At 41.1% G+C, this 19,101-nt stretch overlaps 1 protein-coding gene across 3 annotated transcripts in view; it reads right to left on the bottom strand.

Annotated features, from left to right (window-relative positions):
• Nucleotides 1-368: 368 nt before the first annotated feature.
• Nucleotides 369-19,101, bottom strand: part of LOC139735064 (uncharacterized) — a 48,590-nt gene continuing 29,857 nt past the window's right edge. For all 3 annotated transcript variants that reach the window (XM_071645837.1, XM_071645838.1, XM_071645836.1), the window contains 7 exons: nt 14,713-15,750; nt 12,200-12,284; nt 8,603-8,708; nt 5,225-6,971; nt 3,887-3,970; nt 3,149-3,278; nt 369-541 (listed from right to left, as the gene is read on the bottom strand). In XM_071645837.1, coding sequence (XP_071501938.1) covers nt 369-541; nt 3,149-3,278; nt 3,887-3,970; nt 5,225-6,971; nt 8,603-8,708; nt 12,200-12,284; nt 14,713-15,750 — 3,363 coding nt within the window. The remainder of the gene's footprint in view (nt 542-3,148; nt 3,279-3,886; nt 3,971-5,224; nt 6,972-8,602; nt 8,709-12,199; nt 12,285-14,712; nt 15,751-19,101) is intronic.

Here is a 19,101-nt window from a genome sequence, read left to right as displayed (position 1 = left end):
ATCACACATACCCCACTAGACCACACCGTTTTCACATGAGCATGGCACAAACCGACACCTAATATGCAATTTTCTCAACACCCTTCTAGACAGTATATACGAAGCAATTCCAGCAAAGCTGTCCACATGGTCAAAATCGTACCACAAGAGCACTCTCCATCCCAGGCCAGAGCCTGCACACACTTTGGTGACAAAAAGAATCGCTGATGACATATCTCGCTCAAACACACAAATTCAACAGCACAGCCAGAACCACTGACCTACTTAATGTAAAGCACAAATTGCAATCCACAGAACCACAATACCTCCACACAATCATTGCAAACATCCACAAAATCAAAACAAACAAACAAAAAGGGACTCGATGGTCATCCTACCTTCCCGAGGCTAGTGTACTTGACCGCCATCACCTGTTGGGTCAGCACCCTTTGCCACGACCGCTTCAGCTTGACCGACGGGGCGCGGAAGATGATGCTGCCATGGTGGCAGGCTGCCTCATGGCCGCTGGACGACAGCACGGGGGTGATGCTGAACTCTCGGGCTGAAAGGAAAGGGTGTGGTCAGAACCAGAAGGAGATTCAGTAAGTGTGGTTATATGATTGGGTGTGGTGGTTTCACAGTCCAGTGCCAGCACTTCAGCCACAAGGACCAAGAGTCAAATCCTACATCTAACACCATAAAATCACATGTGCTGACGATGTCACTATTACTATGAGAGGACAATGTACAGCTGTATATGCAATATTACATCAGAATAAAACATTTAATACTTTGCTCCACAAATTACTGTGAAAGAGGAAATTTTCGCGGTGCGGAAATTTTTGCACATTTCGCGCGACCAGAAACCAGTGCAAGAATAAAAACACGCAAATATTTTTGCACATCACATATTTCACGAATAAAAGTCTTATTTCTGCAAAATTAAAAACATGTGAAATTCATCTCATCCAGTGTGTAAAATTACTCACGCAAAAATAACCGCGTTTACAGTATTGTTATAATGGTACTGCTTAGAACAGCCCAGCTGTTTTGTTAATGCCACTGCAGCCTAATACATCCTATAAAACCTCAAAACTCTTGTGCAACAAACCATTAATCACACACAATCTGTAAATGCTGATGCAATTCTTCCTAAACCTCGCCACTGGGAAAAGCATTGGAAAGTGGGACGGTTCGTCTCTTATCAGGTATTACATCAATTTTCTGATTTATGATATCAAAAGAACATCGTTTTGCTATCAGATACTCAGCACCCTCAGGCAGATACCATGAAAGGCACCAATTAAGGAGATACAATTGCTTGTAGGCATAGGTAAAAATACATGTACCTAGGCTACATGTACGTCATATAGTACTGTATTCTGGTGGATGAAATGCTCTAGCGTAGCGAGGGCAGGACTACACAACATCCGCAGAACAATCTCTCTAAATATATTTATATTTCTTCCCCTCTCTTTTTCTATCTCTTTAAATGCACAGGTTCAAACTTTTCTCAAAGCCTTAATTTGATAAGAGAGGGCGGTTTGAAATACAATATACAGAACATGTTTATTAAACATGCAAAAACACATATCAAGCTATCATACAGAACACTAAATCTGTGTGGTCCTAGTGTACTATATATCCTACACGTTGGTTGTTTTGTTGTTGCTTTTTCTTCTCTTTCTTCTTTCTTTTGAAACCAGAATCAAAGTTTGGGTTGAGAAGATTTACTCTAGAAAGTCTTGTTGATTTGTTTTTCCCCACATGATCCACGAAAAAAAAAAAAAAAACATATTTCTTATCATGAAATTTTGGCTGGTGAAAAATTTCAAAAAGTTACTGTAACTTTGAGCATGAGTATCAACAACATCCCCTTCGGAGAACGCTGTAGGTACAGGTGTACCATGAAAAGTTTACAGGAATCTAATTCAGGATATTGTGGGGAAAATTGTTTCAAAAAAAGTACGGACACAGAAACATGTACATATGTATGCGTACAGGTGATAACAGTATCTGTTACTTTTTGTCCGCTTGCTTGAAAAAGAAAATACGATGCGAGACGTGAAAATTAAAACTTTATGAAGCAATTTTCCGAAAGATATGATTTCTTCCCAAGGACCATAAAAAGCAAAGACAAGGTATCTGCATGATGTTCGAAGGCATCAAGAAAATACAAGTGCAACAGAGAAAGCTTTGTCCCTGAGCTTTTTTTAATGTGAAAATGGAATTTGCAAGATAAAAAATGCACAAAATAATGCCAAAAAGCTAAGGTAGTTTATTTCATCAGCATCTAAACAGTAGTGTGGGTTGAGGAACATTAACCCACACATTGCCATCAAACAAAACAAAAAGGGGGTCCTGGATTTTTTTTCTCTTTGATTGATAAACTTGAAAGATTATCCGGCATAGTCATTATATCAAAATCATCTCAAGAGTTCATTTTTCACAAGCCCTTGCAAATGCCCGTGAGGCCAATTTCCTAGTTAACAGCCACACAGTCCCAGACCACAGCTGATTCCAAAGTTGTGACAGCATTCACCATAGAGGGCAGTATACTAGTAAATGCAATTGAGTCCTGTCTTCACTAAGTTTGGCAAACTCGATGTCACTAGAGCACCAAGTTGTTCGAAGATACAGTAAAACACCACTACTTCTAATTTTGGGCATTAGAAACATTTTCTTTCTGACTTTTATGACCAAAAAAAAAAAGAATGTAAAAAAAAAACTTAAACATTCAAAACTTTTGAACAGATTGTCAGATCAAACAAATTTTAATTTTGATTTTCCTCAAACTTAAACTGATGTGTTCTACTTATATTGCTGCATTCTCTTAATCCAAACATAGATTTGGGTGAACTTGTCCTTTAACTTTGCTTTGGAAGCTTTTAACTTTGCTTCAGAAAGAAAGAAAAAAAACAGAATAAGAATGAAGCGTTGGGTCTACCATTTTTGCAGTTGAAGTTCAAAAGGCTGATTTGGAGGATAGAATCAAATTTGTTTCGAATGGACGACAAACAAAACAAAAGTTAGAACAAGAATGACACAGTGAGCCAACCCTTTTGGCAGTTGAAGTTCAAAAGGCTGATTTTGAGTATAGACTTAAATTTGTTTCGAACGGATGAAAAATAAAACAAAAACTAGAACAAGAATGAAGCGGTGGGCCTACCATTTTCACAGTTGAAGTTCAAGAGGCTGATGTCAAGGATGAGGAGGCGGGGAAAGATGACGCGGAGGCGGCCATCCTGGTGCTGGGAGCGAGCGATGACAAGGGCATCATTAAACACCATAGCCAGAACCTGGGTCGAGAAAGGGGTTCAGGGAAGAAAAACTCCCAAGTTTTCACGAAAGGTCACAGGGCCATCGGGGAGTAATAACAAATTTACTTGTCGACAGCTCTTTAGATATCTAAAGGCGATGTCTGATTCAAAATGTCTTCAGCTACTGGAATTGATGTTGACTCAGCGGGGATGGGGATTTTCCCCATTCTTAGCCCCAGTGTAGAAAATGTAATAAGATTTAAAAGCTCAAATCATTTTAGTGCATGTGACCAATCAAAAACATAAAAATAATTCAGAATTCCAATTTCCCAGAAGTCACATCAAATTACAAAATGAGATAAGTTTGCATGTGCTGAAAACACATCAGCATAACCTATGCTAACTACAGCAATGAAAGAGAATCATAATAGTGAAGACAAGTGAGATATTTTCAATATCTCACACCCACTAAACTCTACATATCACTTTAGCTACTGGTACTCTATTATCTTTGATGATTCATTATGAGTAACACTAACAAGAAGTAAATGTAAACCCTTAGTGATTATACTAGAGCTTAAACAGTGTGCAAAATTCTTTGCCTTTATTCTTTTACTTGAAGTATTTTACTACACAATTTGTCATACCTCTCTGAACTTCTTGCGCTTGTTGAAAAAGAACAGGCGCCCTGCATGAATCAACTCTCGATCAGGTGGTCCCAGGGTGAAAGGCTGAGAGATAAATAGATTGCAAACATGAGTTCATTATGTATATAATGTGGCTTTGATCTACAGTATGTACATACAACATTCATCCAAGCAGAACACACCAGAGCAAATTTCCTTGTCTCTCAATGGTTGTGTTCACACAGATCAGCTGTAAAATTAAGTCAACTTGATGTTAGCTAACAATGATGATAATGGAACCTGATGTGGAGTACTTCATGGTTTGGAACTTATTTGCTTATCACCGTTGAGAGCATTGAGAGCTTTAAAGCTCATCTTCAAGAGTCATCTTCCACCATTTGGAATTTGCTTGCAATACATCAAAAGGTTCTACCACAAAACTCGTCTGGCTGATGTGATTTGCCAGGATGATGAGTTGTTTTGGAGCATTCTGAGATCAAAAGTGTGAATTAATAAAAGTCAGTGTACACGACTTGTATTTCTGAAGCGCCCTCCTGGTTGCGTAGTGGGTAGGTAGAACATCACTGGTATGTGATGATCAAGACGTGCCCAAGCAGCGGTATTGAATGGCAAGCAGCTGGCGCATGTGATTCACTCTCGCATGATGGATATTGCTGTGGCACGATATGAAAACATGTAGTAACCACAATCGGGGATGCTCTGAGAGTGCAATACTTCCAGCATACCTTTTTGGGTAATTTTTCTTCTCCTTTTTTTTTCCTCCAACTAAAATTGTTTCAACAAAGCATTATTTCACTCTTTTCTGAGATGCATGTATATGTCCCCAGTTTAGAGCAAAAAATTGGCAGTTCCTGCAGTCATATGGAAACTAGCTATGTTCTACTTTTCCATCAATGGCAGGGTGAACGTGTGAATATGGCCATTGAAAGAGTATCATTATGAGTAAAAGCTATCTACATTACATGTATGTGTATGAACATAATAGACAATTACCCAAATTGATGAGCAGCAAAGAAATTAGCAGGATAGCAACTTTGCATACAATACACATTACACAGACTTAAAAAGGAAAACTACTGAGAATGTTATGTAAAGTACAGTGGACTCCCGTTACAACGAAGTCCTCGGGACCAGCATTTTCCTTTCATTATATCGAGATTTCATTATAACTGAACAAATAAACAATAAGAAAACATAGATTGGACGAAATTGTGGCCTGAATTTTTACTTCATTGTAAGTGAAGTTTTGTCACAAGCGCTTTTGCTATAACGGGAGTGCACTGTATTGATGTCAAGTTGGAAAGGATGGGAATGGCATATTTTCCTTTATCCACTCACCTCAATACCTTTTGTGAACAGAACCTCCTCCATTTTGCCATATTGAGCAAAGGAGCACCTCATTTTTACAGCACTGTCATCGACATCCTCATCGCCATGGTGATCTGCCATTGATGCATTGATACTGCTCGCTCCAGCATCTCTCCCTCCAGCATCTCTCCGTGTTGCCCTACCTATCTTCTCGTTGACGTACACGCGCGACGGTACTGGGGGCTTTGCATTCCCCTCCCGCCGCAGCGACCGTGAAAGTGCAGCAAATGACTGGCTCTTCCCCTTCTTGAGGATGTGGTTGTTGGCATAGAGGTCAGGGTCCGAGATGTGCGGGAGCAGGGTTGCACCCAAGTAGTCCTCCGACTTGCTCCTAGAGGTCTTCCGCATCACAGGGGTGACTTTGGCGAGGCGGCGTGCAGCATTGGCAGGCTCCTGCACATCTTCCCCAGTATGGAGTTCGCTTATCGTCATGGCGGACTGGTGGAGCGCCAAATCGGATGAGCCCGACTTCGTCAACTGTGGGAGACTCCTCTTGCGCTCCATGACTATCGGGGGTCTTGCTAATTGCCTCTCTGACAGGGAGGGTTTCAGTGGCCTTGACACAGCAACATCAAAATCGCTGAGCGCTGTGCTTGACTTTGCCAGCTGCTTCTCCTGCGGAAGTAGCACTGGCAGCTCGTAGGGGCTGTCCTTGAGTTCACTCAGCAGCATTGAGGCTTCCCCGTCAGGGCTGTGTCTCGTGGGTAGCTTTGGCTGGACAATGATCTGTCTGTTGAATTCCTCCGAGAGCTTCCTCATCGGTGACCTGGGCGGGGTCTGGGGGCACGACGAACAGCTGCACGTAGCTTTCTCGTAGATCTGGTTCTCGCTTTTGGTATTCTTGCGGGGCATCATGATCCAGGCGTTCTCGTAGACAGTGGAATTCCTCGAGCTTTGCGACGCTGTTCTGGCTGTTTCCTGTACAGAGTTCCTCTGAGGCACACTGGGCAAATCCTGCAAAGGGTTCTTGGCTGAGGCTGTTTCCTTTGGAGACCCCTGATGTGTAGCAGACAATTCCTTTGCTGCTTCCTGAAAGGAATTCCTGAGAGCTTGAGCTCTGACAGCATCCTTCAGGGATTCCCGGAAAGAATCTTGAGGGGAGGTCTGTGGTGACTGCTTGAGTGGCTCTAGGATCAAATCCCTCACAGAGAGTCTGCCTGAGTCCCTGACGGACTCTCTGTAGGGACCGCTCACCAGAGCCACATCAGCATTCACCTGGGCATCTGGGCTGGGACCAGTGTCCCGCCTGGGAATGATTTCATCACCTCCACTGTCAGACGTCATGGCATCGGTGCTACTTGACCACCTTCCATCCGGCCCTTTCCTCTCCCCCAAGAAGTCTCCGTCCTTCGACTCCCGCTCAAGGATGATGCCGCCTTGTCCCTCCTTCTCCGGCAGCATCCGCTTTCGTCGCATAGCAACCGTGGCGATCAGCTCCCGTTTGAGCCTCTTCTGTACCAGGCTGACTGGCGACAGGTTCCCTGTGTTGCCGGAGTAACCCATCAAGAGTAATCCTTTCTTGCGAGTCAGAGCTGCCGCCCGGGCAGCGGACGCCTTGACGCTGCGCAGCCTGTTGTTGTGCAGGTTCTTTCTCGCCTCCTCCTCCTTCTCACTCTGGTGCTTGCGTCGCAGCTTGGAGGGCCTCACAGGGATCGACGGTCTGGTGGTGGGGTCAGAATGGCGCTGCACCAGGGCATCAATTTTGCTGTGGGTTTGCCTGTGCATACAAAAAGAAAATTCAGAATGCACCGTAAAGATCAGAATATTCAAAGCACTACATTTTCATGTGACACACAGTCATTCAAAATTACCAAGGGAGTTAAAATTTAAGTATGAAAAGCATCATTTAAATCTGCAAATTGTAATTTCTGGAGTTGCTAGCATTTGTCCTTCTTGGTTTGTTTTTGGGTTGTCTTAACATGTGTAAGGGATTGCCAAATCAATTGTAATGGAACAAGATTTGGCCATTTAACTTGTTGAAGATGAGTTCCGAGAATACTCAGGCTGGTGTCTTAAGGGAAATGCGTGTCATAGCAAAATCAGTCCGTCCTCAACGGGTTAAAGCAAGTTGCAGCTAATTGTCCTGACACGGTAACAGTTTCAATAAGGCATTTTCATTTTCCAGCATTTAGCTTCTAACATTTTTAGTTGGTAACATGGATGGTACTCTGGAGCTGATATGTATATTGATATCAAGGACTATTCATGGAAATTGGGTCACGCTGAACAGCAAGTATCTCCATGCAACTTTCAGTTTTGAGGCTAAAATTCCATTTCACTGCACCAACACTGCTTTCTGTGATTAAGGTAATGCACATATAATTATCTCCGCCAAGGGAGGAGGTTATGTTTTCATCACCGTTGGATTGTTGTTTGTTTGTCAGTTTGTCTGTGTGCAAAATAACCCCAAAAATTGAGCACGGATTTGGATGAAACTTGCAGGAAAGTTTGAGAATGACACAAGGAACAGATGATAAAATTTTGGTAGTGATCCGGAAATGTTTATGGATTTTATGAAGGATTTTTGATATTTTGGCAGGTAGGGTCAATGAACTTGGGAGTTCAAGCTGCGCATTTTTGAGGTTTCATGCGCGCACTAAAGTGTGTGCTCTATTTTCTGCTAGGGCCAAGCACGCCATGCAACTGAGGGTTTATGACGTTACAAAGGCTTCTATATTGGGAAATCGAGCGATTTTTCAGTGGGTGGTAATCATTGAATTATGGAAGAGCAAGATCATCGGTGGAAAGTAACTGCTTGGCGGAGGTCTGTGCTCTCAGAGTTGTGACTGCATTAGTGCTAGCACAATGTTACCAACAAAGACACTTAACTGATAAGACAGGAAAGTGCGCGCTAATCCTGTACACAACAAATGGACAGCGCGCTGTCCTCATGCGTATTACGCACATCACCTGAGACCACTCAGTTAACTTCGAAGACAGCGCTTCTCAGGTGATGTGCGTCTTTGCCTGAGACGCGCTGTCTTTGAAGATGTGTTGTTGTTTATCAAGCGTCTTTGATTGTGAGATCATGTTGTTGCCAAATTTTTACCTCCACAAAATAATCCTTATTATTTCAAAATGTTGTTCTTCAAAATAATCCCTTAAACGGTAAAAAGCTATGACTATAATTTTTACATCTTTTTAAGATAATAAAAATACCACGACCTTTGGAAATTAATGATGTTTCTAGGTGTACTGAGTTTGTACTTAGCTCCCTTTTGTATTGTCATGTAGGGTAGCCATTTTGTGTCCATTTTTATCCCGCGCCTTCGTATCTTGTTATCTCTACTATCTTTGGTTACCAATCTCATGTCACTATCTCATATCTTCCATAGGTTATGTTCTCACTTTAGGATGTCTTTGATTCCCCGGCTGTTGATGCCAGCGACGTTGTAGCCTCCAATCTCCAGGAAGTAGTCCCCCTTCTGGAGCCCAGCAGCTTCGGCTTGGCTGCCTGCAACGATACGCGCAAAGATATTGAGATTAACAGGAGAGACATGCAAATATTGGTGTGTTCCTTTAATTTCAGAGCGATTTAAGGTCACAGTGCACTCTGATGGGGGGAAGACAGTCAGAAGCCCAAGAGATTAATTATTTTCCTGTATGTGATCATGAAAAGAAAGCATCAAAAAAACACCAGGAAAATTTCACTATGCGAACACTTGTTTTACATGATGCTCCACTGCACAGGAGGAAAAATTAATACCGTGCAAATACTTTTGAAGAGATATGCTGATATACATGTACATACAACATCACTCATTTCATGCTTAAAGCAAAAATAAGTATGAAGATTTACAGCACATTACAGTGCTTACATACAAGAAGTGGGATTCAGATCTAACAATGTTAAAATAATTACCACTTTAGAGCTTTAAAAAAAGAAGAAATCTTAAACAGTAGGCCTACCCCATATTCCTTAGCTATCTTTCCCACCCCCAAGACTATTACTGCCCTGATTTGTGTTCATCTGTTTCTTTTTTTTTTCTTTTTCTTTTTTTACCCAACATACAGGACATGGTAGACCGCTAGATCATCTTCCTGTCATCAGTATATCAATTTCTAGAGGAATCTTTAGCCAAAAATTCCCATCAACACAGTAAGCGGTCTACAACACACCTATGCCACTCATAGAGGTTTCAGAACTGTGGGCAACCGCAGGGTCCCTAAAAGCTGACTCATAGTTTAAGGATCCATTCATTATTCCCCAAGAAGGAGTCATGCAGCAAACTTTGCATCATTTCTTCTTCTATTTTTTTTTAATAGTATGATACAGTTGCTTTTCTGATGGTTCGAGAGCCAGACTACACAGGATAATTCAATCAGAGGTAATGTTGATTGCAGAGATTTTTATAACATTTTGAGGATGTACATTGTACCTATCCACAGAGTTGCCCAAGGGGCCATAAGGTGAGGCAACAAAGTAACTGCAGTTTACTATACGGCAAAGGTTAAATGAAGAGAAACAAATAACTGAACAAAATTACATTAAAATCAAATTGCTGGAAACAGGGAGGCATGAACGAACAACCAAATACATGTTTATAGAAAAGACCAAATGAATAGATTTTTTTTTTAAATCAAGAAAATAAACAAAATAGATACATATATGATTACATTAATGAAGAGAAAAGTGAAGACAAAAATGTGTACAATGTAGATGAATAAATGACTAGATGGATGTACAAAGTATGATTAGAGAAAGGAATAAGAAGCAAACACACATCCCTATTGGAAAACATGTCCACCTGTTGATGCACTGGATCACTCCAGTCACTCATATCCTTGCACCTATCCCCGGATTACTCCGACCAAATCCTCACTGCCGACGGTTCTCATCAAAATCGTGTCAATCAGTTACCCTAGCTGGGGATGTCTATGTGGGATTAGGATCTACAAGCGTAGATCAGGAGCCGATCCACACCAGAATGTGATCAACAAACTCAATGCAGGTAAACCCTGTTAGACTCTAGCAGGCTCAAGTCAAAATCACAAATCAAGCCTTTAAACTGAACATGGTGTTTCATGCACAGTTTAAGCCATTGAGGACAAGTCCCGAGTACACTCGGGCATGTGTCTATGGGAAATGTGTGTTGTAGCAAAATCAGCCCATCCTCAACAGGTTAAGAAAAAATGCCATCACACATAATGAATGTACATTTTGCAGAAGGCATAGAACCATGCACAGAAACTCTGTTATGACAGCTCAGTCATTTCATACTTGTTTTTTCTCCATAGTTGTGGACAAATTCAAGGAATGGGAAGTACACCATACACAGTGGTGGCAAACAAAGAGAAGAAATACAATTAAGGAAGGGAAAAAGAACAAGGAAGATAGTGAATCAAGACTGACAAGAAACTAGAAATATCACTGAAGGTGATTAATACCCCCGCCCCGTGACGACAGTCTTACCCAAGGAATGATCTTTCCTTGATCTTCTGCCATTTAAATGCCGTTACCATGGCAACGCAGCTTCCGACACGTCCGAAAAATATGTCTTGCACATCTTCCCACCAAGACTATTGTGTGTGCCACATTTCATAAGCTTTTGTCAAAAACTGAGGAAGTAGTTCAATCCACAAGATCTTTCCTTGATCTTCCGCCATTAATATGCCATTACCATGGCAACGCAGCTTCCAACACATCCAAAAAATATGTCTTGCACATCTTCCCACCAAGACCAATGTGTGTGCCACATTTCATGAGCTTCAGTCGAATACAGAGGAAGTAGTTCAATCCGCAAGATCTTTCCTTGATCTTCTGCCATTTATATGCCGTTACCATGGCAACGCAGCTTCCGACACATCCGAAAAATATGTATTCCACATCTTCCCACCAAGATCAAGGTGTGTGCCACATTTCATAAGCTTTGGTCAAAAAACTGAGGAAGTAGTTAAATCCGCAAGATCTTTCCTTGATCTTCTGCCATTAATATGCCGTTACCATGGCAACGTACTTTCGGGTACTGTCAAAAAATGCGTCTTGCACATCTACAACCAAAGGCACACATCTGTACCAAGTTTCATGGAAATTGGGCAAAAACTGAGGAAGTAGTTTGCAACACAAAATTTTCCATCATTTTGGCTCATAATATGTGAGCTGTTACCATGGCAACATACTTTTTGTCACTGTCAAGAAATGTGTCATGCTGACCTATATCCTAAGACAAACATTCAATATGAATTCCATGAGAATTGGAAGAACACTGATGAAGCAGTTTTGCCATGAAGCATTTTGCCCTATATTTTACCAATAACATGCCGTTACCATGGCAACGCACTTTTTGCCACTGCGGAAATATGTGTCTTGCACATTAACATATTCAGATGAACATCTGTACCTAATTTCATAAAAATTGATCAAAAACTGTGGGAGGAGTTCGCAACGCAAGATTTGTACCCATTTTTGCCCATAATATGCCGTTACCATGGCAACGTACTTTTGGGTACTGTCAAAAAATACGTCTTGCACATCTACAACCCAAGGCACACATCTGTGCCAAGTTTTATGGGAATTGGTTGAAAACTGAGGAAGTAGTTCGCGACGCAAGATTTGCAACGGACCGACTGCCCGACCGCCCGACCAACCGCCCGACCGTCCGCTGATTCCTATATACCCCCTTCAAACTTCGTTTGGCGGGGGTATAAACAAAGAAGAAACCTAGAATATCTATAAAGAGAAATACAAACAAAAAAGATGGGAAAAAAGAAAAGAACAATGAACACAATAAATTTGGCGGAAAAAAAACAAACAAACAAAAATGCTGAAAAAGAAACCTTGAAAAAAGATAAGCGAAAGAGAATTTAAGAAGACAATTTAAAAAAAAAATAATAATAAGGGAATAGTTGTTTTTGTTTTGTTTTGTTTTTTTAAACAAAAAGATCCAGACATGAAGATAAGAGGAGGGAGCAAGAATCAACAGCTGGTTGATCTGCACATGTTACCTTTTTCCACACTGCCGACCTGTACTGGCAGTGTGTCCAAGAGAGTGAAGCCATATTTGCCACTGGCATCCTTACACAGCACAACCTGGGATAAGAAAAGGACAAAATACCATACCAAAACAAACAACAAATAAGCACACCAATATAAAAATCTTTTGCAAAAACCTAATGTTCAAAAAGGAGAAATAACGAGTTTCAAACAACGCTGCACACTGGCACTGGTCCGACGGTCCCTGACCAGTAAAAATCACTGTCGGACCAGTGATTACTATCTTTTGAGGAATGCAACTGTAAAACATAGAAAAACTGGGTATCCCATATCTACTGGTCTGACCCATCTGTAAATTAGTTAGTGTGCAGTCCTGATTATTATAGAAGGAACTTATAAAGGCAAAAATTAACATCTAGGAAACAGTACAGTGTAAATATTCATTTTATTTCTATATTTTTGTTATTCATGCTTATCAAAAAAGAATCATACACTGCAGAACGACACAGTAAAACAGACAATGTAAATGAGGTAAAAATACAGAAAATGTTATGGGTCATAAAACATGTATTCATGGTCTTGGAAAAAGTCCTATAGACATTTTACAGGTCTATACATAAGTCGACTCCATTTTTGCAGTGTTACTCGTTGGTGCACATTTAAGTTGTTGCATATATGACAAGTCATTTTCAAATTCTGTGGGGAATAATAATATCTTGCAAGAAAGCGTTAGCAACTTTTACTCACGCATGAATGAGACAAATTAATGTCTGAGGCAAAATTGGCATTTTTTGTGAGATCTTTTAATACATACACTGGGGTGATGAGCACACGATGATTGCAATCTTTACACGACTGAGACTTCAGGGGCTCAGGGGGTTGCGGGATCGCTTTAAGATGGCGATGGATTATTTCCACATCGTAAAATGCCATCACGTGGCGGCGACTGTTGAAATGATCGGGATGACTGGGTAATTCACCAAACAGGCAATGAATCATGCTTTACCTCCCCCGCTAGAGGTGGCATACTTTCAGACTAATGTTGTTAGATCAATCTGCAACCTTCAACAGCGATTGCCAAAACGTGATGCTCCGAGGTACTTTCTGCATTAGCTGCAAGTCCCCCCCCCCCCCCTGCAAATTCTCGCAAAATACCATAAAAAGGTTAATGATCAAGTCAGATCACAACCTACGGCAGAGGAGGAGTTCTCCAATGTATTACAAAAAAAAAATACTACGTCAAGGTTATTGCCTAACATTTCCAAAGCAAGCTTTTTCCTGCAGTTTTTGGTGCAAAGGGATTGCCAAAAATGTCAGTTAGCATCGTGAGTAAAAGAGACATTTTCTTTGAATTATAACTATACAGAAAAAAGAAAATGCCATTTACACTCCCACATGAAGAACATTACTGCTTTCCAACACTATCTCATATGATACAGTTACATCTTGTTGTTTTTGCTTTAAGGTTGTCATTAGCTCCACAACATCCCTAAGCTTGCATTTCAATGAAATCCAACCCAACAAGTCTTATAAGAAACCAATATCTGTGCTTTGCTGGTGTATATTTTCAATTTCATTTTTATTACTCATTGCTAGTCTTCTGAAGAGAAGAACAAGTATGTTTTTTTTTCTTATCTGACCTCATTTTCTTCTTCCACAATTTTAAAGATTTTTAAGAAACTTTTTAAATATGTAATGTGTCAGTGATTTTTAAATTACCAATATCTCTAGTAAGATTTGTTAAACTGAACTTGTTCCATCTTATCTTTTCCAAAATTAAGATGCTTTCTAAGCTTTTAGAGGTTGTCCAATTCAATAATGAAGAAAAGATGATTATTTTACCGTCAAAGATTTCCCTAGGACTTTATAGGTTCAAGAGCACTACAGGTATTTTATCTCACTATGACATCATCTAAATGTCAGCAATGCACTCATGTTATCTATGGCACAGCTTATATCGGGTAAACGCACTTTATCATACTGCTATAGTATAATACTGTATGTGAACAAAAATAATTCTTTACAATAAATGTTTGTGTAAAAGTCTGCACGTAGATACACTGTCTAGCTGCTACACGTAGAGAAATGCTGCCATATTAATAGCAAGGATTTGCTCTGTACAAAGCAATGGCCTTTCAAACTATGAAGAAAACAACAACACATATCACTGTTGGGGCGACAAAACTTTTTATCGCAAAAATGTCAAATGTTCAGGAGAGCAAAAAGACATGGCAGCCAATTACAAAGCACTGCTACTGGATTACCTTTCCTTTGACATATCTCCATGCGATGCCTTCATTTTAGGGGTAAGACAGCTAGGATTTAGACAGGACATCACTAAACTGATTATTTGACAATTAATCCAAAAAAGTGACTTTTACCCTAAATTGAGATACAAGGTCTTGTCACCGCAGAATGATATAATAGATATCATAAAGAGCTATGGCACAACATCATCTACATTGTATTTCTTCAGGTGAATTCACATCTGATGAATATTCAAGAATCAGCATTAAGTACTCACATAGTGAAGGGTGATCCAGGAAAGGAGTGGGTCTGGCCGGTCCATGTAGGCGGAGTCCGTCTCAGAACTCTGTCCCTCCTCTGATGTGCCCTGCGGTGATCGTCTTTTGAAGCCTCCTCTACTACCCTTCCACTCCTCTGCTTCCTCAGAGCTGCCGAGGATGTCCTTGGACGATCCCTGATGAAGGTAGTCCTCCGAGACTGGCTTCCTTTGAACGGCGGTTCCAGAGGAAGCCGTTGGACACCTGACAAAGGTGCTAGTGGAAGCTGGTGGGCACCTGGCGAAGCCTTGACCCAGGTTCTGCCCGACCTTGGCTTCAGCTGGGCGAGACCCAGGAAAGGTGTGAAATGCTCCTGGCTGGCAGTTCTCCAAGGCTCTCTTCCCTCCTGCACTGCCAACTTTCTTGCTGTTGTTTGGTGCTTCGGCGATAAGGGTCTCCCTCTTGCTGCCCAAGGTGTGCTTCCCCTCCGGAAGATTGGACCCCGGGAGGAAATGCAGGGGTTTGCGTAGCCAATTCTGCTTCTCTCCAGCAACGTCTACCTCCTTGGCATCGGCAGGTGGTTCAGGTCTGATGGACACTCCAACGGTGCTGCCGTTCTCTTTTCCTCCTCGAGCCTGAATACCTGAGAAGACCTCTGAAGATGGCTTACTTGGAAAGGTCTCAAACTTCTGCTTTGCTGCAGCATTACTCAACTTCTCATTACCCAGGACCGGCTGAGCACGTTTAATAGGCCATCTGGTGTGGCTTCCACCATCTACTCTTCCAACCCCATGAGACTGCTCTGGAAGTCCTGATGGATAGTCCACCAATTTGTAGCCAACTCGTCCCGACGTTCGCAGATCGGGCTGCGTGGCAATTGATGCATCAAGACAGAGAACAGAGGAAGACCGGTCACCGGTATCCCCCTCCTCCCTCTTCCTCTTGAGGGACTTTCCCCGTCCTCGGGACCTGGCCAGCGCCTTCTGTTCCTTGGATGCCTTCAGATGCTTGGTCCGTCCAACATCGTCCCGCAGCACATAGTACCAGCCACTCACAACCTGGAGCACAACGAGAGGTTATATTCTCCATCAAGTTCGAGGAAATGTAATTCATTCAAATGTGATGCATGGCCATGAAGTGGAGTGTGTATTATTCAAGAGATAAATGACAAGTATCTTGTATCAACAAAAAGTTATATCCATCATAACCATCCAATAACAAAAGTCTTCATGGTTGAACTCCTGCCCATTCCATCAGCAATGACTGAAGATCTCGGAATGGAGTACTGTTAGTAGTAATCATTAGTAGTTATTTTGCGCAATTCAATTTCACCATTTCCACATTAACATTATGGTATTTCCTCAGTTTCATATTGCTCAACATTATATGACCAAAGCGTCGCAAGTAACTGTGTAATCATAATCTTCATCAACGTAAAACTGCAGGGATTAAAAGGAGCAGATTACACATTCCATTACAGAATGATGCAAGTGGATGACCAATTCAGAACACACTTGAATAAGAAGGTCTTTTCCAGACTCTTCAAAAGAGCACTTCTCATCCATCTCAGTTTGTGTGTTTCTCATTTATAAGGTTCTATCACAATGACTGGTAAACGTTACAATTATATTGAGCATGCAACGTGTTTATTATTGGGTACTTGTTAGAGAGTAGACATTTAGTCAGTGAATGTAATGTCCAGTGCTCAAGTGGATAATTGCCCTATAAAATACGACAATTATCCAATCAACATCTTATGCTGAAGCGGCAACCAGACATGTCAACATTCATAGAGGACATGAAAGTAGTGTATCACAAATAGAGGAATCATTGAGCTAACATGGACATCAAACAGGGGATCCATGTACGTGGTAAGCTCTTGAAGTGTGATTACATTTATGTACTTATTTCAACTTTTTTTTAACTTTATTTCATGGTGAGAGTAAATACAGCACTCATATAGCAATTGTTACATGGGTCATCTCAAATTAGTCTTTGTAGAGTAGCCTGGCCCTTCACTTTTTGTGGTGATGAACAAACTAAAGGAACCGATTCATGAAAAGAATGTTAAGTACTCTGAGATGTGTGGATTAAACGCTAATGATCCTCACAGCATGAGGACATGTTCTTTTTTTTTTTCTTTTTTTCTTTTTTTTTTTTTGGGGGGGGGGGGGGCAGGCTGGTAGTGCGCCCGCAATGGGCGGAAGGATATCAGGGATGCTTGGGTAAGAGAGCGGATAGAAAAGGAAGGGCAGGTATAGGAGAATAAACATCAAGGTCCCCTGAACGGTCATCTAATATTCAAACTGGAAGTAAATCTGTGGCCCTTTGGGGATGCTCTGTTAACGAGAGGATTAGATTTACGGAAACACCACTCAGGATGGTGGAAAAGTGGGGATGGGGGGGGGTGGTTAAGATTGGGTACTCGCCAATGTAAATAAATTGATGAAAGGATTCAGTGAGATTATAATCTACCAGGTCATGCCCTGCGTGGTGTTACTTGAGGTTGCCAACTTTTGATCGGTGGCGTTCTCTTGCTATTTCACTGGCTGGCTTTAGAGTGGGTCTCATGTGGAAAAATGAGCTAAAAATCCAAAATGTGTCTGCGACCAAAAAAGCAGTGTACCTGCATCATAGAGTCTGCCACGTCAGCCAGGAACTGCCGTATTCGGTTGTTTACATAATACTGTAAAACATCGATGATATTTTTTTGCGGCATGAAATTTTCACGAATTGGAGCCAATGGTCTTTTTCGCGACATGAAATTTTCGCGAGTTGTCTCTAACATTCAATGCCTGTAGTGTAGACAAGAACTTTCACATGTACGCATTTTAATTTTGCAAACAGTTTTTCACATTCCTCGTTTTACAGTATACTAGTACAAACCTTATATTCCATAAATGATCTTCAATAACCATCTAATCTATGGTAACCTATTGCAATCAAGAAGATGCCTCAAAAAACAAAATTCAATTGTAAACAATAGCATCACCTCTTCAATTTTCAAGCGCCATACCCCTCCCCCCCCCCCCATGTGTGTTTGTGGGGGAGGGATAGTTTGCATGTAATTTACTTTTCTTCAGTCCGAGCAGCTGCATCACTATTTTCCACTCTCCATCTTCAAAATTTAGGCAAAAATCCAGAAACCGGCAATTCCACGCCAACTTGAATTATGAAAGATGCCCATGGTGCATTCTACTAACATGCTGCACCAAGTGTGAGCCAATTTTGAGCATAAAGAATTCTTGGACAGTGACCAAAGCCAAAAATATCTCACTCTAACGTCCTTTGTAAGACATTCTAAAAGTGGGCTGGGTCATCATGACAAGATCACTTCTACAAAGCACCATCAAGCTATGAGTCGTATTGGTATGTTAGCCAAAACATGCAGTGGAAGGATGCCTTGTTGAAACTTGCTGACGTGCCTTATTTAAGATGAGGTGGCGGCTCATTTGCACTCACTTTGGCACCTTGTTGAGTTTTGGCTGCCTCATCTTCTTGAACTAAACAGATTGCATAGGTCAGTGCATTTTAACAAGGTACCTTGTCACTTTTTTCGTATTCAACAAGGTACCCTAGAAGTGCCAACAATTTTCTTTTTCATTATCATTACCTAAATAAGGTGTCTTTAACCCGTTGAGGACGAGTCCCAAGTTATACTCGGGCAAGTGTCTATGAGAAATGCGTGTTGTAGCAAAATCAGACCATTATCAAAGGATTAAGCAAGTTTTCAAGGATACACTTTGTCTTCTTCTTGTCCTGCACAAAGGACCTCATCAAACTCCAACAAGGTCTCTTTTCCCCAATCAATGAAGCCTCCAAATATCATAATGTTTAGCTTTTGTTATCTGTAGTAGTCTATATCATATATTTGTGGGAAGTGGGGATGCAGTTGAACTGTGCTTCTAATAACTAAAACATAACCATGCCAAATAAATGTGTCATGTAATACTGATTTTTTTTTTCAGTGACCATAAAAATTATTTTCTATTGTCCCTGCCCTACTGAATAAATTGATACACATATAGCAATTCTATTTCTAGCCTGACATCCCTTGTGTTGCCTCACAACACCCATACAAAGATCATTGTCAGGTGGACATTGCATCATTTACGGTTACAGTTATACTAAAAAAAGTGAAAAGAACTCAAAACTTTCTTTTGAATCAAGACAAATTCAATCCATCAAAGCCTTGCAATAGATAGAAAGCTGTCCTGGCATGAAGTCCACTCAGAGACCTTGGAAATGGAACAGCCCAGTAAGAAGCAAACAGGGGTATAATGTCATCCCTTAACTATTTGGTCATTTGTTATTTTTTTTTTGGGGGGGGGGGATTACTTCCTGACACAGAGTGTCATTTATAGCTTAACTTCTTTCATGGTTTGATATATGCTGACTGCTCTCATTTC

This window comes from Diadema antillarum, unplaced genomic scaffold (assembly GCF_040938485.1).
Source record: "Diadema antillarum isolate AM-2024a unplaced genomic scaffold, OU_Dant_1.0 seq00000563_RagTag, whole genome shotgun sequence".
NCBI lineage: Eukaryota > Metazoa > Echinodermata > Echinoidea > Diadematoida > Diadematidae > Diadema > Diadema antillarum.
This window is presented reverse-complemented; position numbering and strand designations above follow the sequence as displayed.